The sequence below is a fragment of the Anomaloglossus baeobatrachus genome, chromosome 10 (assembly GCF_048569485.1).
Source record: "Anomaloglossus baeobatrachus isolate aAnoBae1 chromosome 10, aAnoBae1.hap1, whole genome shotgun sequence".
NCBI lineage: Eukaryota > Metazoa > Chordata > Amphibia > Anura > Aromobatidae > Anomaloglossus > Anomaloglossus baeobatrachus.
The window spans coordinates 30,127,790-30,146,996 of record NC_134362.1 but is presented as its reverse complement, the minus strand read 5'-3'; the positions used below and the strand labels follow the sequence as shown (position 1 = coordinate 30,146,996).

General features: G+C 47.0%; 1 protein-coding gene across 1 annotated transcript in view; it reads left to right on the top strand.

Moving 5' to 3' along the window:
• Positions 1-19,207, top strand: part of NELL1 (neural EGFL like 1) — a 784,769-nt gene that overhangs the window by 419,358 nt on the left and 346,204 nt on the right. The window contains exon 14 of the mRNA XM_075325359.1: positions 19,045-19,170. Within this exon, the coding sequence (XP_075181474.1) occupies positions 19,045-19,170 (126 nt within the window). The remainder of the gene's footprint in view (positions 1-19,044; positions 19,171-19,207) is intronic.

Here is a 19,207-nt window from a genome sequence, read left to right as displayed (position 1 = left end):
TGTGTACTCCCTATTTAATGCACAGCTTTCTTCCAATATGCGCCGATTATAGCTCCAGCATAAGCTCCAGCAATCCCGGTCTTAGTGGTTATCCTGTTTATGGTGATCCGTGTTGCGCTTTTGATTGGTGTGAGCGTTCCTCTGTTGTATGTTACTTCCTTCCCTTTTTTGTTGTTCCCCGGTACACATACTATCTCTCCTGTGTGTTTTGTGTACAAGTTTTCATTCTCCCTTGTCCATTTTGTTTTGTTGGGGGGTTTTGTCTTTGTGTTTTCCAGCTTGTTCCCAGAGTGTGGGAGAGGGGGAGTAAGATCAGGGCTCGGACAGGAGTTAGGGTCATTGTGTGTTCCGGCCCACCCCAAAAGAGTGGGAGAGGGGGACTAAGATCAGGGCTCGGTTAGGAGTTAGGGTCATTATGTGTTCTGGCCCCCACCCCAAGAGAGTGGGAGTAAGATCAGGGCTCTGTCAGGAGTTAGGGTCATTGTGTGTTCCGGCCCACCCCAAGAGAGTGGGAGAGGGGGAGTAAGATCAGGGCTCGGTTAGGAGTTAGGGTCATTGTGTGTTCTGGACCACCCCAAGAGAGTGGGAGAGGGGGACTAAGATCAGTGCTTGGTCAGGAGTTAGGGTCATTGTGTGTTCTGGCCAACCCCAAGGGTGTGGGAGAGGAGGAGTAAGATCATGGCTCAGACAGGAGTTAGGATCACACAGGGGGCTCGGACTTGGCTACCATCAAGCCTACCTCCGAGATAAGGGACAGGGCAGGGTCTCAGGTCTGAGGGCCAGCCTAGGAGCCCCTGTCCTGTCATTACATACCTCATGATAAACCCAGAATGATAAGTCACTGACCCTGTATCTCAAGGGTTTTAGTGTAAAGTCTTAAAGGGGTTGTCCAACACCCCAATTTATCACCTATGCTCAAGAGAGGTAATAATTTATTTGCCGGATCAGTTTTCTTTTTTTTCATCAATAGTTTACTTAAAAATTGAAGATGGGAAAAAAAAGAAATCTGATCCGTCACGAAAATCTAAAATATTCTCAGTGGAGTAAATGGAGTAAATGTTATCACCACTAACTGTTTGCAGAAAACTGGAGCTGATTGGGGTCCTGACCCCTGGGAACCTATTAATCCCAATATTATGGCTCTGAAATGCCTTGTAAGAATGGATCAATGGCTGGATAAGTGTGTGCCGCTCCCACCATCGTCTGTGGACACATATACTCCAATCCAATGGGGCCTTTCTGGTCCCTGTTCTTGAGTTCAGAAGGCTTCTCTTTTATATAGTCTCTAATAAATATCCTTTTGTCACAAACTAAATCTTAAAGAGGACAAACCACCAGGATTTTCCTATATAACCTAAAGCCAGTGCTATACTGGCGCTATCATGCTGATTCTATACATACCTTTAGTTGTGAGATCGGATGTATACTTTCTGAACAGGCAAGTAAAGATTGTGAAATGCACTGTTATTTGATTGACAGCAGCTACAGAATATCTAATAGGTGGATCGGGTTTTGCTAGTGTGGCTCCCTGGACAAGCCAGGGGCCACAGAGAACAACACCTACACACCCCACACTCCCGGTCAGGCACATCTAAGTCAGACAAAACCCTTGTTGCCTCCCTCCAAGGGCTGATGATCACACCAGGGGGTGGAGCCAGGCGGTTGGACCCGCCCACCGAGGAGTTCACAGTCCTGGAGGCAGGAAACTGTAGTCAGTTTAGCTCAGGCAGAGCTTGAGTGCAGAGCAGAGTTAAGTGCAGAGAGTAAAAGTGTGCTGAGCTACTGCAGGTGTCCGGGTTGGAGCCCGGACAGATCAGCAAGGTTGGCAGACGGTGGTGACCGTCTGCAGGAGTGGCCTATTGGAGCTAACCGTAAGGACCGTAGACGGGCGGTGGCCCGGCGGTACCGGACCGGTACACAAAGAGAAGTCAGCACCATCCGGCAGGGGCTTACGGACCCCGGCAAGGCTAGGAGTCGCCGTGAATTTGCCAAATTCGTTAGCGAAGGGAACCTCCTGGGTTTCCCAGCAGCCAAGTCCCGACAGAAGGCAACCGTCCAACCGAGAGAGGGAAACACAGTCACCGCCAAGGCTAAAGTTCCCAGGGCCAGAGCCTGCGGGCAAAAGGGGCTCCTCCAGCACCCATCCAAGCTGGGGAGCGGGTTACCGGTGGGAACCCATTGGAACCGTTACACTACATAGATGCAGGGAAAGGCAGTCACCACCAACCTGCCGGGAGGAGAACAACCGCAGCCGTCTGTGGGACCCGTCCATCCAGCCATGTGTTTTACCGAGAACTGTGTCCTCATCATTGGCTGAGTGAGTACCACCGTGCCGTGCGGCACAGCTCTGCCCCCGCGACCCTGCACCTCACCAGGCCCCGTAACCCGCTTGCCATCCATCCCTACCCTATCACCGGGCCCCGGGACAACCAACCCCCTACCCACGGAGGGGAGAACTAACATCAAAGCTGCTCCCTGTCACCGCTCCCGGGATCCCCGTCCAGAGCAGCGGTGGTGTCACAACTTCACCACCACCGTGGGTGGCGTCACGGACAATAACCAACTCCCCACAATCAAAACCCTTTTTTCACTCACGGGCGAGGAACGCCGCTCGAGTCCCCGGGATCCGGCCCACCGCTCTAGCCACCACCGAGCAGCAGCAGCAGCAGCAGTAGCCGGACCCGAGCAGTGGGAGAGCGCAGCGTCCCCTCCTCCGCCCTCGACACTAGTTATTCCTTCCCCGGTCTGCTGCCTGTCCTTCACCCCCATGTCTCTGTTATTACAGGGGGAGGACGGCAGGAGGAAGGACAGCGGGAGGAAGGACAGGCAGCAGACAGGGGCGGGAATAACTAACAAAACCTGACCTGAGATATTCTATAGCTGCTGTCAATCAAATAACAGTGCATTTCACAAACTTAACTTGCCTGTATTTCAGAAACTATACATCCGATCTCACAACTAAAGGTAATATAACGCCTGCCTGGATCAATAGACCCAGGTGGGATGTAATGGAGAGACTAGAGGGAAGCCACTCACCAAGCAGGACCCCCAGAACCCTGAAACCCTTTAACCCCTATACAAGGATTTGGAATTACACAGGGCCCTGGAGATCACTACCTGTGGAAGGCTGCAGTCCGATGAGAGTAGTAGTCAGGCAGGGTCAAACCAGGAATAGCAGAACAGGGGCAGAATCTGCAGGCAAGGACGTAATCAGAAAATGTAGCAGAGGTCAAATCCGGATCGGGCAGCGAGGTACAAAAGCAGCAGGCAGAAGGGTAGTCAGGAAACACGCAGAAGTCAGCACACAGGAATCACAAAACAGAATAGGGCGGACCAGGAGCCAGGAAATCAGAACTATCTCTGGCAGAGATCAGCAGACAGGAGGGGAACTAAGAAGGGTGTGGTGTCTTCCCATTGGCCGCTGGCAACTTCAGCTAGAAGACACACGCCACCCACAGTCAGCCAGTGGTACTGCAGATCCCAAGATAACCCAGCCCAGTCGATGATCGGAGCCTGCGCCCACCGGTGCCGCTGGCATAGACTTCTCTCCCATCACCAGCACCATCCACGGCAGCAACACGGCGTCGCCTGGCGATCGGAGCAGAAGTCGCTGGAGCGGACTCCAGTGGTGACGTGGCAGGTATGTATAGAATAAGCATGATAGTACCAGTATAGCCCTGGCTTTAGTTTATATGGGAAAATCCTGGTGGATGGTCCTCTTTAAACACTTATAAGACAGTCATAAGATTGGGGAAACCTTACTGACTGCTGGTGGGGCCACCCACTGGGACCAGATAAAACCCTGAGGATTGCAGCCCCATCTTGAATAGAGCGGAGATGTATTTTCTCGGCCTCCACTCCACCCGTTGTCTTTGGAACTAGTGGATAAAGTGGGGTATTTTCGACAGTACCGTAGTGAATGAATAAAGCGGAGGTCGACTTTGTGCACCCTGTTCTCTGGGATCTGGGGGATCTGCGTAAAGGATCACGTTTAGCGGTGACAGCGCGTGGTTAATTTCCAGGTTTCATCCGAATATTGTAAATTTTTTACTTTTTATTAGAAGGAAAAGCTTAATTTTTAGTCTGTATATAAGAAAAACGGATGAAACACTGATGGTAAAATCTAGCAGAAAAAAAAGAGAATAGGACCCAGAGCACAGACGAGGATGTCGGAGGGCGATTTCTATAGGGGCGGCCGGTGTGGTATCTTTCCATCAGTAGTGTTGGTGCACGGTCTCTACTCATCACAATTTACAGAACTCACTGACTGCATTTGTCTTGCTGCAGGCGATCGGCTCCGACAAGCTTAACCCTTTAAGTGGCACCTAATATAATCATCTGTCATGTTTCTGGAACTTCAGACACGTCAGTATTACCGAAACATCCTGCCTCCGTGTCTCCTGATACTCCCAATTATCCCAGCACTGATCACATCCGCACATCTGTCATTATCACTGTTTTAACAATGAAACTTGTTTTTTTGACACATTGTTTATTTCTTGTGTTAACTCTTTTCTTACTGAGTCAATTAAAATGTGGTAATTAAGCTTACAGTGCAGAAAGCGGTGATGTGTCACTGTGCAGAGCCATAAGCGAAATTAGGAATTACACATTGGTAATCTTTGATGAAGCAAAAGGGTAACAATGTTTTGAACCTTTGACTTTCAGGCTCCATATTTCTCCATCCACTACAGCTTTGAGTTTGAGATGACCTTCATTTTATAGACAATCATCTTGCCTATCTTATACATAAATGTGACCTACAACTGTTTAGTGACAAGAATCTTCATTACTAATTATGTCACTACTGTTACTGTTTTGTACATCTCCTTTGGCTTTCAGCTCTGACTGAATCCTTTTGGACTGTCATCAGGTTCAAGCAATGTGTCCACCGAAATCTGCTTCCAGGTCTCTTCTACCTGTTCCCAGTGTTGGTGTAAACTGGTCGGCTCACTTGAGGATGTATACAGCTTTCACAAGTGTTGGATTGGGTTGAGGTCTGGGGACTGTGGGGACAATCCAGCTCCTCTACGTCATTGTCCCATTTCTTCTCCAATCTTGACATATGCTTCGGGTCGTTGTCCGGCTAGAACACTATGTCGTCCTTTTCATACCCATTGTATGTAACTCATATTGTAAGATACTTACATATAGCCCAGCACTGAGACCACCATCGATGCTGGTGAAGTATCCAACACCTCTGGCTGTGAACCCCCCCATATCATCAGGCTTCCTCCACCGAACTAGAAGGTTCCTTCAATTTCTCGATCCGTTCACCCCTTTTACCCTTGTATCTTCCAGACCCATTTGCCCCCATCAGAGCCGTCTACTGACTTTCGTCTCATCGCTCCAGATCACCCGTTTCCAATATTTCTTTCTTGTTTGCAATCTCGAGCTGACGCTTCTTAGGATGATATTGAAGTTGAGGCTTCACCTTTTTTCGGGACTTGTGTAACGCGCGTCGCTCGGTGCTTGTATGGACGTCTGAGATCTCACTATTATGGAGCAGACGAGTTACCTCCACTGCCGGGTTTGTCGCTCCAGAACTAATAGACCTTGTGATGAGCGACTTGTTGGCTCCGATATTCTGCCTGGACGTCACCTCTTGGCTTTTTAATGGATGGACGGACTTCACCTCCTCTTCTTCCACCTGTCATGGCCTCACATGATGCAGTTTGGCAATTTTCTTGGCTGAGACACCGCTATCGATGAGCTGGATGATGTGGTTTATCTTTTCTTGGGAAATCTTCATGGCGGCTCCTCGATTCCAACCAGTGACTTTTGCTTTAGAATCAACCTAATAACACGCCGAGGTATTAGGGAATGTGAGAACAGGTTGTAATTTGTAGTACACGGTAAGAAAAAGAGTTTTCCACCGTCAGGTGCAAAACAGTAACAATGCAAAGACATGACAAGAATCTGCATAATTAATTATCTGCTAAATAGCTGCAAGTCATATTTATATATGAGATAGCCAAGATGATTGTCTATAAAATGAAAGTCGTGTCACGCTCAAAGCTGTAGAGGATGGTGAGATATGGAGCCTGAAAGTCAAAAGGTCAAAAACATTGTTACCCTTTTGCTCATCGGTGTATGCGTAAAATGTGTTTATGATGATGGTATGGAAGGTTTATGATGTATATATTTATGTGTATTAATTGTGTTACAATATATATAATTATGCATTCCGGTGAGCATTATTTTTAAGGATCAGAAGTAGCAGGATTACACCACATATGGTAGATAATGTAAAGGAGCACAATTATAACCCTGGATGGAGCCATCTACAGATGCTTTATATTGTGTAGCGGCATCTGGAGCTGTTTTTTAGGTTTGGTCCCGGGTTTCCGCTCGGCCACCTTTGCTCTTGGATGCCGCACCGCGCCGGTCTAGGCTGAACGTCCCGTCATGAAAGCTATTTGATGCAACCTCCTCCCCGGGGAGATCGGGGAACGGGAATGTTTGCTTTCATTTTTCTTGGAGGGTTAAGAATGGGATCTGCAGGTGAGAACTGTGACAGCACAATTAAATACACTGCAGGGATTTAAAGTTCCTCGCTGAGTTATCCCATTAAAAGCAGGCGGCCTGCCTCCCATGTTAATGAAATGCAGCGCTGGGGAGCGCGGGCCTGGAATACTGACGAGGACGAGGCGCTGATGGTTGTGTGCGGCGGATTGCCACTTTGTTAGTTTTGGTTTCTCATTAAAACTTTCACTTTCCCAGTAAACATTTCCATGCTATAAGTCATCCGCTCGGAAACTACGGTACTCAGCAAATTGACCTAAGAGGGAAAGTATCATCAGAAAGTTGTATCAGATAAATAAAGTTTAAATATTAACTTTTTCTTTCTCAGTAGAATCCTCTCATCATGAGGAGAAAGGGTCAGTGGGGTCCTCTCATCATAAATGGAAAGGGTCAGTGGGGTCCTCTCATCATAAATGGAAAGGGTCAGTGGGGTCCTCTCATCATAAATGGAAACGGTCAGTGGGGTCCTCTCATCATAAATGAAAGTCAGTGGGGTCCTCTCATCATAAATGAAAGTCAGTGGGGTCCTCTCATAAATGGAAAGAGTCAGTGGGGTCCTCTCATCATAAATGGAAAGGGTCAGTGGGGTCCTCTCATAAATGGAAACGGTCAGTGGGGTCCTCTCATCATAAATGGGAAGAGTCAGTGGAGTCCTCTTATCATAAATGGAAAGGGTCAGCGGAGTCCTCTCATTATCATGAACGGAAAGGGTCAGTGGAATCCTCTCAATATCATGAACAGAAAGGGACAGTGGAGTCTTCTCATTATCATGAACGTAAAGAGTCAGTGGAGTCCTCTCATTATCATGAACGGAAAGGGTCAGCAGAGTTTTCTCATTATCATGAATGGAAAGAGTCAGTGGAGTCCTCTCATTATCATGAACGGAAAGAGTCAGTGGAGTCCTCTCATTATCATGAATGGAAAGGGTCAGCAGAGTCCTCTCATTATCATGAATGGAAAGAGTCAGCAGAGTCTTCTCATCATGAGTGGAAGGAGTCAGTGGAGTCCTCTCATTATCATGAATGGAAAGGGTCAGCAGAGTCTTCTCATTATCATGAATGGAAAGGGTCAGCAGAGTCTTCTCATTATCATGAATGGAAAGGGTCAGCAGAGTCTTCTCATTATCATGAATGGAAAGAGTCAGTGGAGTCCTCTCATTATCATGAATGGAAAGGGTCAGCAGAGTCCTCTCATTATCATGAATGGAAAGAGTCAGCAGAGTCTTCTCATCATGAGTGGAAGGAGTCAGTGGAGTCCTCTCATTATCATGAATGGAAAGGGTCAGCAGAGTCTTCTCATTATCATGAATGGAAAGGGTCAGCAGAGTCTTCTCATTATCATGAATGGAAAGGGTCAGCAGAGTCCTCTCATTATCATGAATGGAAAGAGTCAGCAGAGTCTTCTCATTATCATGAATGGAAAGAGTCAGTGGAGTCCTCTCATTATCATGAATGGAAAGGGTCAGCAGAGTCTTCTCATTATCATGAATGGAAAGGGTCAGCAGAGTCTTCTCATTATCATGAATGGAAAGGGTCAGCAGAGTCCTCTCATTATCATGAATGGAAAGAGTCAGCAGAGTCCTCTCATTATCATGAATGGAAAGAGTCAGTGGAGTCCTCTCATTATCATGAATGGAAAGAGTCAGCAGAGTCTTCTCATTAGCATGAATGGAAAGGGTCAGCAGAGTCTTCTCATTATCATGAATGGAAACGGTCAGCAGAGTCTTCTCATTATCATGAATGGAAAGGGTCAGCACAGTCCTCTCATTATCATGAATGGAAAGAGTCAGCAGAGTCTTCTCATTATCATGAATGGAAAGAGTCAGTGGAGTCCTCTCATTATCATGAATGGAAAGGGTCAGCAGAGTCTTCTCATTATCATGAATGGAAAGGGTCAGCAGAGTCTTCTCATTATCATGAATGGAAAGGGTCAGCAGAGTCCTCTCATTATCATGAATGGAATGAGTCAGCAGAGTCCTCTCATTATCATGAATGGAAAGAGTCAGTGGAGTCCTCTCATTATCATGAATGGAAAGAGTCAGCAGAGTCTTCTCATTATCATGAATGGAAAGGGTCAGCAGAGTCTTCTCATTATCATGAATGGAAAGAGTCAGCAGAGTCTTCTCATTATCATGAATGGAAAGGGTCAGCAGAGTCTTCTCATTATCATGAATGGAAAGGGTCAGCAGAGTCTTCTCATTATCATGAATGGAAAGGGTCAGCAGAGTCTTCTCATTATTATAAATGGAAAGGGTCAGCAGAGTCTTCTCATTATCATGAATGGAAAGGGTCAGCAGAGTCTTCTCATTATCATGAATGGAAAGGGTCAGCAGAGTCCTCTCATTATGAATGGAAAGAGTCAGCAGAGTCTTCTCATTATCATGAATGGAAAGAGTCAGTGGAGTCCTCTCATTATCATGAATGGAAAGAGTCAGCAGAGTCTTCTCATTATCATGAATGGAAAGGGTCAGCAGAGTCTTCTCATTATCATGAACGGAAAGAGTCAGTGGAGTCCGCTCATTATCATGAAGAGAAAGGGTCAGTAGAGTCCTCTCATTATCATGAACGGAAAGAGTCAGTGGAGTCCTCTCATTATCATGTATGGAAAGAGTCAGCAGAGTCTTCTCATTATCATGAATGGAAAGGGTCAGCAGAGTCTTCTCATTATCATGAATGGAAAGGGTCAGCAGAGTCTTCTCATTATCATGAATGGAAAGGGTCAGCAGAGTCCTCTCATTATGAATGGAAAGAGTCAGCAGAGTCTTCTCATTATCATGAATGGAAAGAGTCAGTGGAGTCCTCTCATTATCATGAATGGAAAGAGTCAGCAGAGTCTTCTCATTATCATGAATGGAAAGGGTCAGCAGAGTCTTCTCATTATCATGAACGGAAAGAGTCAGTGGAGTCCGCTCATTATCATGAAGAGAAAGGGTCAGTAGAGTCCTCTCATTATCATGAACGGAAAGAGTCAGTGGAGTCCTCTCATTATCATGTATGGAAAGAGTCAGCAGAGTCTTCTCATTTTCATGAATGGAAAGGGTCAGCAGAGTCTTCTCATTATCATGAATGGAAAGGGTCAGCAGAGTCTTCTCATTATCATGAATGGAAAGAGTCAGCAGAGTCTTCTCATTATCATAAATGGAAAGGGTCAGCAGAGTCTTCTCATTATCATGAATGGAAAGAGTCAGCAGAGTCTTCTCATTATCATGAATGGAAAGGGTCAGCAGAGTCTTCTCATTATCATGAACGGAAAGAGTCAGTGGAGTCCTCTCATTATCATGAATGGAAAGAGTCAGCAGAGTCTTCTCATTATCATAATGGAAAGGGTCAGCAGAGTCTTCTCATTATCATGAATGGAAAGGGTCAGCAGAGTCTTCTCATTATCATGAATGGAAAGGGTCAGCAGAGTCTTCTCATTATCATGAATGGAAAGGGTCAGCAGAGTCTTCTCATTATGAATGGAAAAGGTCAGCAGAGTCCTCTCATTATCATGAATGGAAAGGGTCAGCAGAGTCTTTTCATTATCATGAATGGAAAGGGTCAGCAGAGTCTTCTCATTATCATGAATGGAAAGGGTCAGCAGAGTCTTCTCATTATCATGAATGGAAAGGTTCAGCAGAGTCTTCTCATTATCATGAATGGAAAGGTTCAGCAGAGTCTTCTCATTATCATGAATAGAAAGGGTCAGCAGAGTCTTCTCATTATCATGAATGGAAAGAGTCAGCAGAGTCTTCTCATTATCATGAATGGAAAGGGTCAGCAGAGTCTTCTCATTATCATGAACGGAAAGAGTCAGTGGAGTCCGCTCATTATCATGAAGAGAAAGGGTCAGTAGAGTCCTCTCATTATCATGAACGGAAAGAGTCAGTGGAGTCCTCTCATTATCATGAATGGAAAGAATCAGCAGAGTCTTCTCATTATCTTAATGGAAAGGGTCAGCAGAGTCTTCTCATTATCATGAATGGAAAGGGTCAGCAGAGTCTTCTCATTATCATGAATGGAAAGGGTCAGCAGAGTCTTCTCATTATCATGAATGGAAAGGGTCAGCAGAATCTTCTCATTATCATGAATGGAAAGAGTCAGTGGAGTCCTCTCATTATCATGAATGGAAAGAGTCAGCAGAGTCTTCTCATTATCATGAATTGAAAGGGTCAGCAGAGTCTTCTCATTATCATGAATGGAAAGGGTCAGCAGAGTCTTCTCATTATCATGAATGGAAAGGGTCAGCAGAGTCTTCTCATTATCATGAATGGAAAGGGTCAGCAGAGTCTTCTCATTATGAATGGAAAGGGTCAGCAGAGTCCTCTCATTATCATGAATGGAAAGAGTCAGCAGAGTCTTCTCATTATCATGAATGGAAAGAGTCAGTGGAGTCCTCTCATTATCATGAACAGAAAGAGTCAGTGGAGTCCTCTCATTATCATGAATGGAAAGAGTCAGCAGAGTCTTCTCATTATCATGAATGGAAAGAGTCAGTGGAGTCCTCTCATTATCATGAATGGAAAGGGTCAGCAGAGTCTTCTCATTATCATGAATGGAAAGGGTCAGCAGAGTCTTCTCATTATCATGAATGGAAAGGGTCAGCAGAGTCCTCTCATTATCATGAATGGAAAGAGTCAGTGGAGTCCTCTCATTATCATGAATGGAAAGGGTCAGCAGAGTCTTCTCATTATCATGAATGGAAAGAGTCAGCAGAGTCTTCTCATTTTCATCAATGGAAAGGGTCAGCAGAGTCTTCTCATTATCATGAATGGAAAGGGTCAGCAGAGTCTTCTCATTATCATGAATGGAAAGGGTCAGCAGAGTCTTCTCATTATCATGAACGGAAAGAGTCAGTGGAGCCCTCTCATTGTTGACAAACCTATGGCTCTGCATCCAGATGTCCTACTGCTCCCTGCTTCCTGGGATCACCGCCGCGCTCCACCACTTCCTGGAGAATATTTTAGTCTTTTGATGCTTTTCTGACAATTACATTCACATTACCCCTAACACTATCACTGACCCGAACACTAAACTGTAACCCTTATTAACACCAGCTCCAATACTGACCTCACTGCTTGCACTAACCCTAATACTGACCTCACCGCTTACACTAACCCTTAGGCTATGTGCGCACGTTGCGTACAAGCCCTGCAGAAATTTCTGCAGCGATCTGAAGAGCACATGTGCGCTTTAGATCGCTGCAGAAATGTCCGTAGTGAGCGCCGATTCCATGCGCTCTGCCTGCAGCTCCTCCCATAGACAGAGCAGGAGCTGCCGGCAAAGCGCAGGAAAGAAGTGACATGTCACTTCTTTTTGCGCAGCGCTTCGGCAGTAGCCGAAGCGCTGCGCTCTTAAACGCCACGTGCGCACGGCCCCTGCACAGTCTCCATAGACTGTGCAGGGGACGCAGGACGCATGCAGTTACGCTGCGCTACAAAGCGCAGCGTAACTGCATGTTTTTACGCGACGTGCGCACATAGCCTAATACTGACCTCACCGCTTACACTAACCCTAATACTGACCTCACCGCTTACACTAACCCTAATGCTGACCTCACCGCTTACACTAACCCTAATTCTGACCTCACCGCTTACACTATCCCTAATACTGACCTCACCGCTTACACTAACCCTAATACTGACCTCACCGCTTACACTAACCCTAATACTGACCTCACCGCTTACACTAACCCTAATACTGACCTCACCGCTTACACTAACCCTAATACTGACCTCACTGCTTACACTAACCCTAATACTGACCTCACCGCTTACACTAACCCGAATACTGACCTCACCGCTTACACTAACCCTAATACTGACCTCACCGCTTACACTAACCCGAATACTGACCTCACCGCTTACACTAACCCTAATACTGACCTCACCGCTTGCACTAACCCTAATACTGACCTCACTGCTTACACTAACCCTAATACTAACCTCACCGCTTACACTATCCCTAATACTGACCTCACTGCTTACACTAACCCTAATACTGACCTCACCGCTTACACTAACCCTAATACTAACCTCACCGCTTACACTATCCCTAATACTGACCTCACTGCTTGCACTAACCCTAATACTGACCTCACCGCTTACACTAACCCTAATACTGACCTCACCGCTTACACTAACCCTAATACTGACCTCACCGCTTACACTAACCCTAATACTGACCTCACCGCTTGCACTAACCCTAATACTGACCTCACCGCTTACACTAACCCTAATACTGACCTCACCGCTTACACTAACCCTAATGCTGACCTCACCGCTTACACTAACCCTAATACTGACCTCACCGCTTACACTAACCCTAATACTGACCTTACCGCTTACACTAACCCTAATACTGACCTCACCGCTTACACTAACCCTAATACTAACCTCACCGCTTACACTAACCCTAATACTGACCTCACCGCTTGCACTAACCCTAATACTGACCTCACTGCTTACACTAACCCTAATACTGACCTCACCGCTTACACTAACCCTAATGCTGACCTCACCGCTTACACTAACCCTAATACTGACCTCACCGCTTACACTAACCCTAATACTGACCTCACCGCTTACACTAACCCTAATACTGACCTCACTGCTTACACTAACTCTAATACTAACCTCACCGCTTACACTATCCCTAATACTGACCTCACTGCTTACACTAACCCTAATACTGACCTCACCGCTTGCACTAACCCTAATACTGACCTCACTGCTTACACTAACCCTAATACTGACCTCACCGCTTGCACTAACCCTAATACTGACCTCACCGCTTACACTAACCCTAATACTGACCTCACCGCTTACACTAACCCTAATACTGACCTCACCGCTTACACTAACCCTAATACTGACCTCCCCGCTTACACTAACCCTAATACTGACCTCCCCGCTTACACTAACCCTAATACTGACCTCACCGCTTACACTAACCCTAATACTGACCTCACCGCTTACACTAACCCTAATACTGACCTCACTGCTTACATTAACCCTAATACTGACCTCACCGCTTACACTAACCCGAATACTGACCTCACTGCTTACACTAACCCTAATACTGACCTCACTGCTTACATTAACCCTAATACTGACCTCACTGCTTACACTAACCCTAATACTGACCTCACTGCTTACACTAACCCTAATACTGACCTCACCGCTTACACTAACCCGAATACTGACCTCACTGCTTACACTAACCCTAATACTGACCTCACTGCTTACATTAACCCTAATACTGACCTCACTGCTTACACTAACCCTAACACTGACCTCACCGCTTACACTAACCCTAATACTGACCTCACCGCTTACACTAACCCGAATACTGACCTCACTGCTTACACTAACCCTAATACTAACCTCACCGCTTACACTAACCCTAATACTGACCTCACCGCTTACACTAACCCTAATACTGACCTCACCGCTTACACTAACCCTAATACTGACCTCACCGCTTGCACTAACCCTAATACTGACCTCACTGCTTACACTAACCCTAATACTAACCTCACCGCTTACACTAACCCTAATACTGACCTCCCCGCTTACACTAACCCTAATACTGACCTCACCGCTTACACTAACCCTAATACTGACCTCACCGCTTACATTAACCCTAATACTGACCTCACCGCTTACACTAACCCGAATACTGACCTCACCGCTTACACTAACCCGAATACTGACCTCACCGCTTACACTAACCCGAATACTGACCTCACCGCTTACACTGACCCGAATACTGACCTCACCGCTTACACTGACCCGAATACTGACCTCACCGCTTACACTAACCCTAATTCTGACCTCACCGCTTACACTATCCCTAATACTGACCTCACCGCTTACACTAACCCTAATACTGACCTCACCGCTTACACTAACCCGAATACTGACCTCACCGCTTACACTAACCCTAATACTGACCTCACCGCTTACACTAACCCGAATACTGACCTCACCGCTTACACTAACACTAATACTGACCTCCCCGCTTACACTAACCCTAATACTGACCTCACCGCTTACACTATCCCTAATACTGACCTCACCGCTTACACTAACCCTAATACTGACCTCACCGCTTACACTAACCCTAATACTGACCTCACCGCTTACACTAACCCTAATACTGACCTCACCGCTTACACTAACCCTAATACTGACCTCACCGCTTACACTAACCCTAATACTGACCTCACCACTTACACTAACCCTAATACTGACCTCACCGCTTACACTAACCCTAATTCTGACCTCACCGCTTACACTAACCCTAATTCTGACCTCACCGCTTACACTAACCCTAATACTGACCTCACCGCTTACACTAACCCGAATACTGACCTCACCGCTTACACTAACGCTAATACTGACCTTACCGCTTACACTAACTCTAATACTGACCTCACCGCTTACACTAACCCTAATACTGACCTCACTGCTTACACTAACCCTAATTCTGACCTCACCGCTTACACTAACCCTAATTCTGACCTCACCGCTTACACTAACCCTAATACTGACCTCACCGCTTACACTAACCCTAATACTGACCTCACCGCTTACACTAACCCTAATACTGACCTCACCGCTTACACTAACCCTAATACTGACCTCACCGCTTACACTAACCCTAATTCTGACCTCACCGCTTACACTAACCCTAATTCTGACCTCACCGCTTACACTAACCCTAATTCTGACCTCACCGCTTACACTAACCCTAATACTGACCTCACCGCTTACACTAACCCGAATACTGACCTCACCGCTTACACTAACGCTAATACTGACCTTACCGCTTACACTAACTCTAATACTGACCTCACCGCTTACACTAACCCTAATACTGACCTCACCGCTTACACTAACCCTAATTCTGACCTCACCGCTTACACTAACCCTAATACTGACCTCACCGCTTACACTAACCCTAATACTGACCTCCCCGCTTACACTAACCCTAATACTGACCTCACTGCTTACACTAACCCTAATTCTGACCTCACCGCTTACACTAACCCTAATTCTGACCTCACCGCTTACACTAACCCTAATACTGACCTCACTGCTTACACTAACCCTAATACTGACCTCACTGCTTACACTAACCCTAATACTGACCTCACCGCTTACACTAACCCGAATACTGACCTCACTGCTTACACTATCCCTAATACTGACCTCACCGCTTACACTAACCCTAATACTGACCTCACCGCTTACACTAACCCTAATACTGACCTCACTGCTTACACTAACCCTAATACTGACCTCACTGCTTACACTAACCCTAATACTGACCTCACTGCTTACACTAACCCTAATACTGACCTCACCGCTTACACTAACCCTAATACTGACTTCACCGCTTACACTATCCCTAACCCCACCACTTACTCTAGTGTTAACCCATCACCATTTTTTCTAACGCTCTTTCGTCAAAGGGAGATGAAAAAAAGGTAGAAAATAACAAAGCCATTTATTCAGCTTTGACTTTGTGACTGTGATGTTTATAAAGTGTGACCATGAGAAGAGGGAAAGAAAAGCGCCCGGGGAGCTGTGCTTCCTCCTCACACTCACAGTATCATCCGCCTCCTGATATACTGGGTAACGCTGCGAGAATAGAGGACGTGTAAATCAATGGAAGGCGACACTTCATTCCTTCAGAGGGAAAACAGCTCGAAAGATACTTTTACCGACGCTTCTCTCTAATGGCTCGAGAGTCAAAATATGCTGCAAGTAATGTTCTCAGGAACAGCTGAGGATCGGAACCACTTATAGAGCCGCAGTCACCTTCCTTTAATCCAGCATCAAAGGCGCCGGACTATCAAATAGTCTGGATTGTCAGATGCCAATTGTATCTTTACTCACTTGTGAAGATGCCAAGCCATGACTATTATATCTGATGTGAATCCTGATGGATCCTATTGACATTAATGGGTTCCTATGCTGTTCTTGTCTTAAAAATTACAGAAAAACCCAATGCAAATCTAGAAAAATCCTTAAAGAGACCCAACCACCAGGATTTTCATATATAACCTAAAGCCAGTGCTATACTGGTGCTATCATGCTGATTCTATACATACCTTTAGTTGTGAGATCGGATGTATAATTTCTGAAATACAGGCTAGTAAAGTTTGTGAAATGCACTGTTATTTGATTGATAACAGCTACAGAAGAGGTGGGTCGGGCTTTGCTAGTTATTACCGCCCTTGTCTGCCTGACCGAACTTCCTCCCTCTGTCCTTCCTCCTGTCCTTCCTCCCTCCTGTCCTTCCTCCCTTCTGTCCTTCCTCTCCCCTGTCCTTCCTCCCCCTGTCCTTCTTCCCCCATGTCCTTCCTCCCCCTGTCCTTCCTCCCCCCTGTCCTTCCTCTCCTCTGTCCTTCCTCTCCCCTGTCCTTCCTCTCCCCTGTCCTTCCTCTCCCCTGTCCTTCCTCTCCCCTGTCCTTCCTCTCCCCTGTCCTTGCTCCCCCTGTCCTTCCTCCCCCCTTTCCTTCCTCCCCCCTTTCCTTCCTCCCCCCCGTCCTTCCTCCCCCCTGTCCTTCCTCCCCCTGCCCTTCCTCCCCCCTGTCCTTCCTCCCTCCTGTCCTTCCTTCCCCCTGTCCTTCCTCCCCCTGTCCTTCCTCCTCCCTGTCCTTCCTCCCCCTGTCCTTCCTTTCCTCCTCTGTCCTTCCCTCCCCGCTGTCCTTCCTCCCCCCCTGTCCTTCCTCCCCCCTGTCCTTCCTCCCCCTGTCCTTCCTCCCCCCTGTCCTTCCTCTCCTTGTCCTTCCTCCCCTTGTCCTTCCTCCCCCTTGTCCTTCCTCCCCTTGTCCTTCCTCCCCCTTGTCCTTCCCCCCTTGTCTTTCCTCCCCCTTTTCCTTCCTCCCCCTTTTCCTTCCTCCCCCTTTTCCTTCCTCCCCCTTTTCCTTCCTCCCCCTTTTCCTTCCTCCCCCTTGTCCTTCCTTCCCCTGTCCTTCCTTCCTTTATCCTTCCTCCTTCCTTTCCTTCCTCCCCCTGTCCTTCCTCTCCCCTGTCCTTCCTCCCCCTGTCCTTCTTCCCCCATGTCCTTCCTCCCCCTGTCCTTCCTCCCCCCTGTCCTTCCTCTCCTCTGTCCTTCCTCTCCCCTGTCCTTCCTCTCCCCTGTCCTTCCTCTCCCCTGTCCTTCCTCTTCCCTTTCCTTCCTCTCCCCTGTCCTTCCTCTCCCCTGTCCTTGCTCCCCCTGTCCTTCCTCCCCCTTTCCTTCCTCCCCCCTTTCCTTCCTCCCCCCCGTCCTTCCTCCCCCCTGTCCTTCCTCCCCCCTGCCCTTCCTCCCCCCTGTCCTTCCTCCCTCCTGTCCTTCCTTCCCCCTGTCCTTCCTCCCCCTGTCCTTCCTCCTCCCTGTCCTTCCTCCTCCCTGTCCTTCCTCCCCCTGTCCTTCCTTTCCTCCTCTGTCCTTCCCTCCCCGCTGTCCTTCCTCCCCCCCCCTGTCCTTCCTCCCCCCTGTCCTTCCTCCCCCTGTCCTTCCTCCCCCCTGTCCTTCCTCTCCTTGTCCTTCCTCCCCTTGTCCTTCCTCCCCCTTGTCCTTCCTCCCCTTGTCCTTCCTCCCCCTTGTCCTTCCCCCCCTTGTCTTTCCTCCCCCTTTTCCTTCCTCCCCCTTTTCCTTCCTCCCCCTTTTCCTTCCTCCCCCTTTTCCTTCCTCCCCCTTGTCCTTCCTTCCCCTGTCCTTCCTTCCTTTATCCTTCCTCCTTCCTTTCCTTCCTCCCCCTGTCCTTCCTCCCCCCCTTCCTCCCCTGTAATAACAGAGACAGGGGGGAGGAAGGACAGTCAGGCAGACAGGGGCAGGAATAACTAGAAAAATCTGACCCACCTATTAGATATTCTGTAGCTGCTATCACTCAAATAACAGTGCATTTCACAAACTTTTCTTGCCTGTATTTCAGAAACTATACATCCGATCTCACAACTAAAGGTATGTATAGAATCAGCATGATAGCGCCAGTATAGCACTGGTTTTAGTTTATTTTTTAGTAAAACCCTGGTGGTTGGTTCTCTTTAATGGAACTATGTGCAGAATTTCGACTCCTATACCGGCTTCTCTATGTAAAGGTATAATTGTAGACTGTTGGATGAGTGTAGGCAGTTCTCCAAAGTCTCAAAAACGGTTGTTTGCAGCTTCCAGCTATAGAAGGAAGAGCAGCTCTGAAGTACAAACTGCTTCTTTAATCTACAAAATACGATCTAAACTGAGCTCATGTTTAATCACAGATGTAATGATGAAGGAAAAAGTCACCTCATTAGTATTGTAATAAAACAAAGTGTCAAAACTTTTTATCTTGCTTTGTTAATGTTGCAATTGTGAGTTTGTTTATAAAACAACTGAAGTTTGTTCCTTTTTTGATTATTTTTTGTTACATAGTTTCACATTGGTTCCTGATTGTTTTAGAAATCTTGCGTCTACTGAGATAGAGAATCGATGGTCACTCATTGAGATACAAATGTTCCAGAAAAGGAGGAGGGGAAGATAATTCTCGTATTCTGATGTTTTGCAGATATCGATGAATGCGCGGCCAAAATGCATTACTGCCAAGCAAACACGGCGTGCGTAAATTTGCCGGGCTCGTACCGATGTGACTGCCTGCCGGGGTACACACGCGTGGATGATTTCTCCTGTACAGGTAAGAGCGGGGTCTGATCTGATAATACTTGGATTTG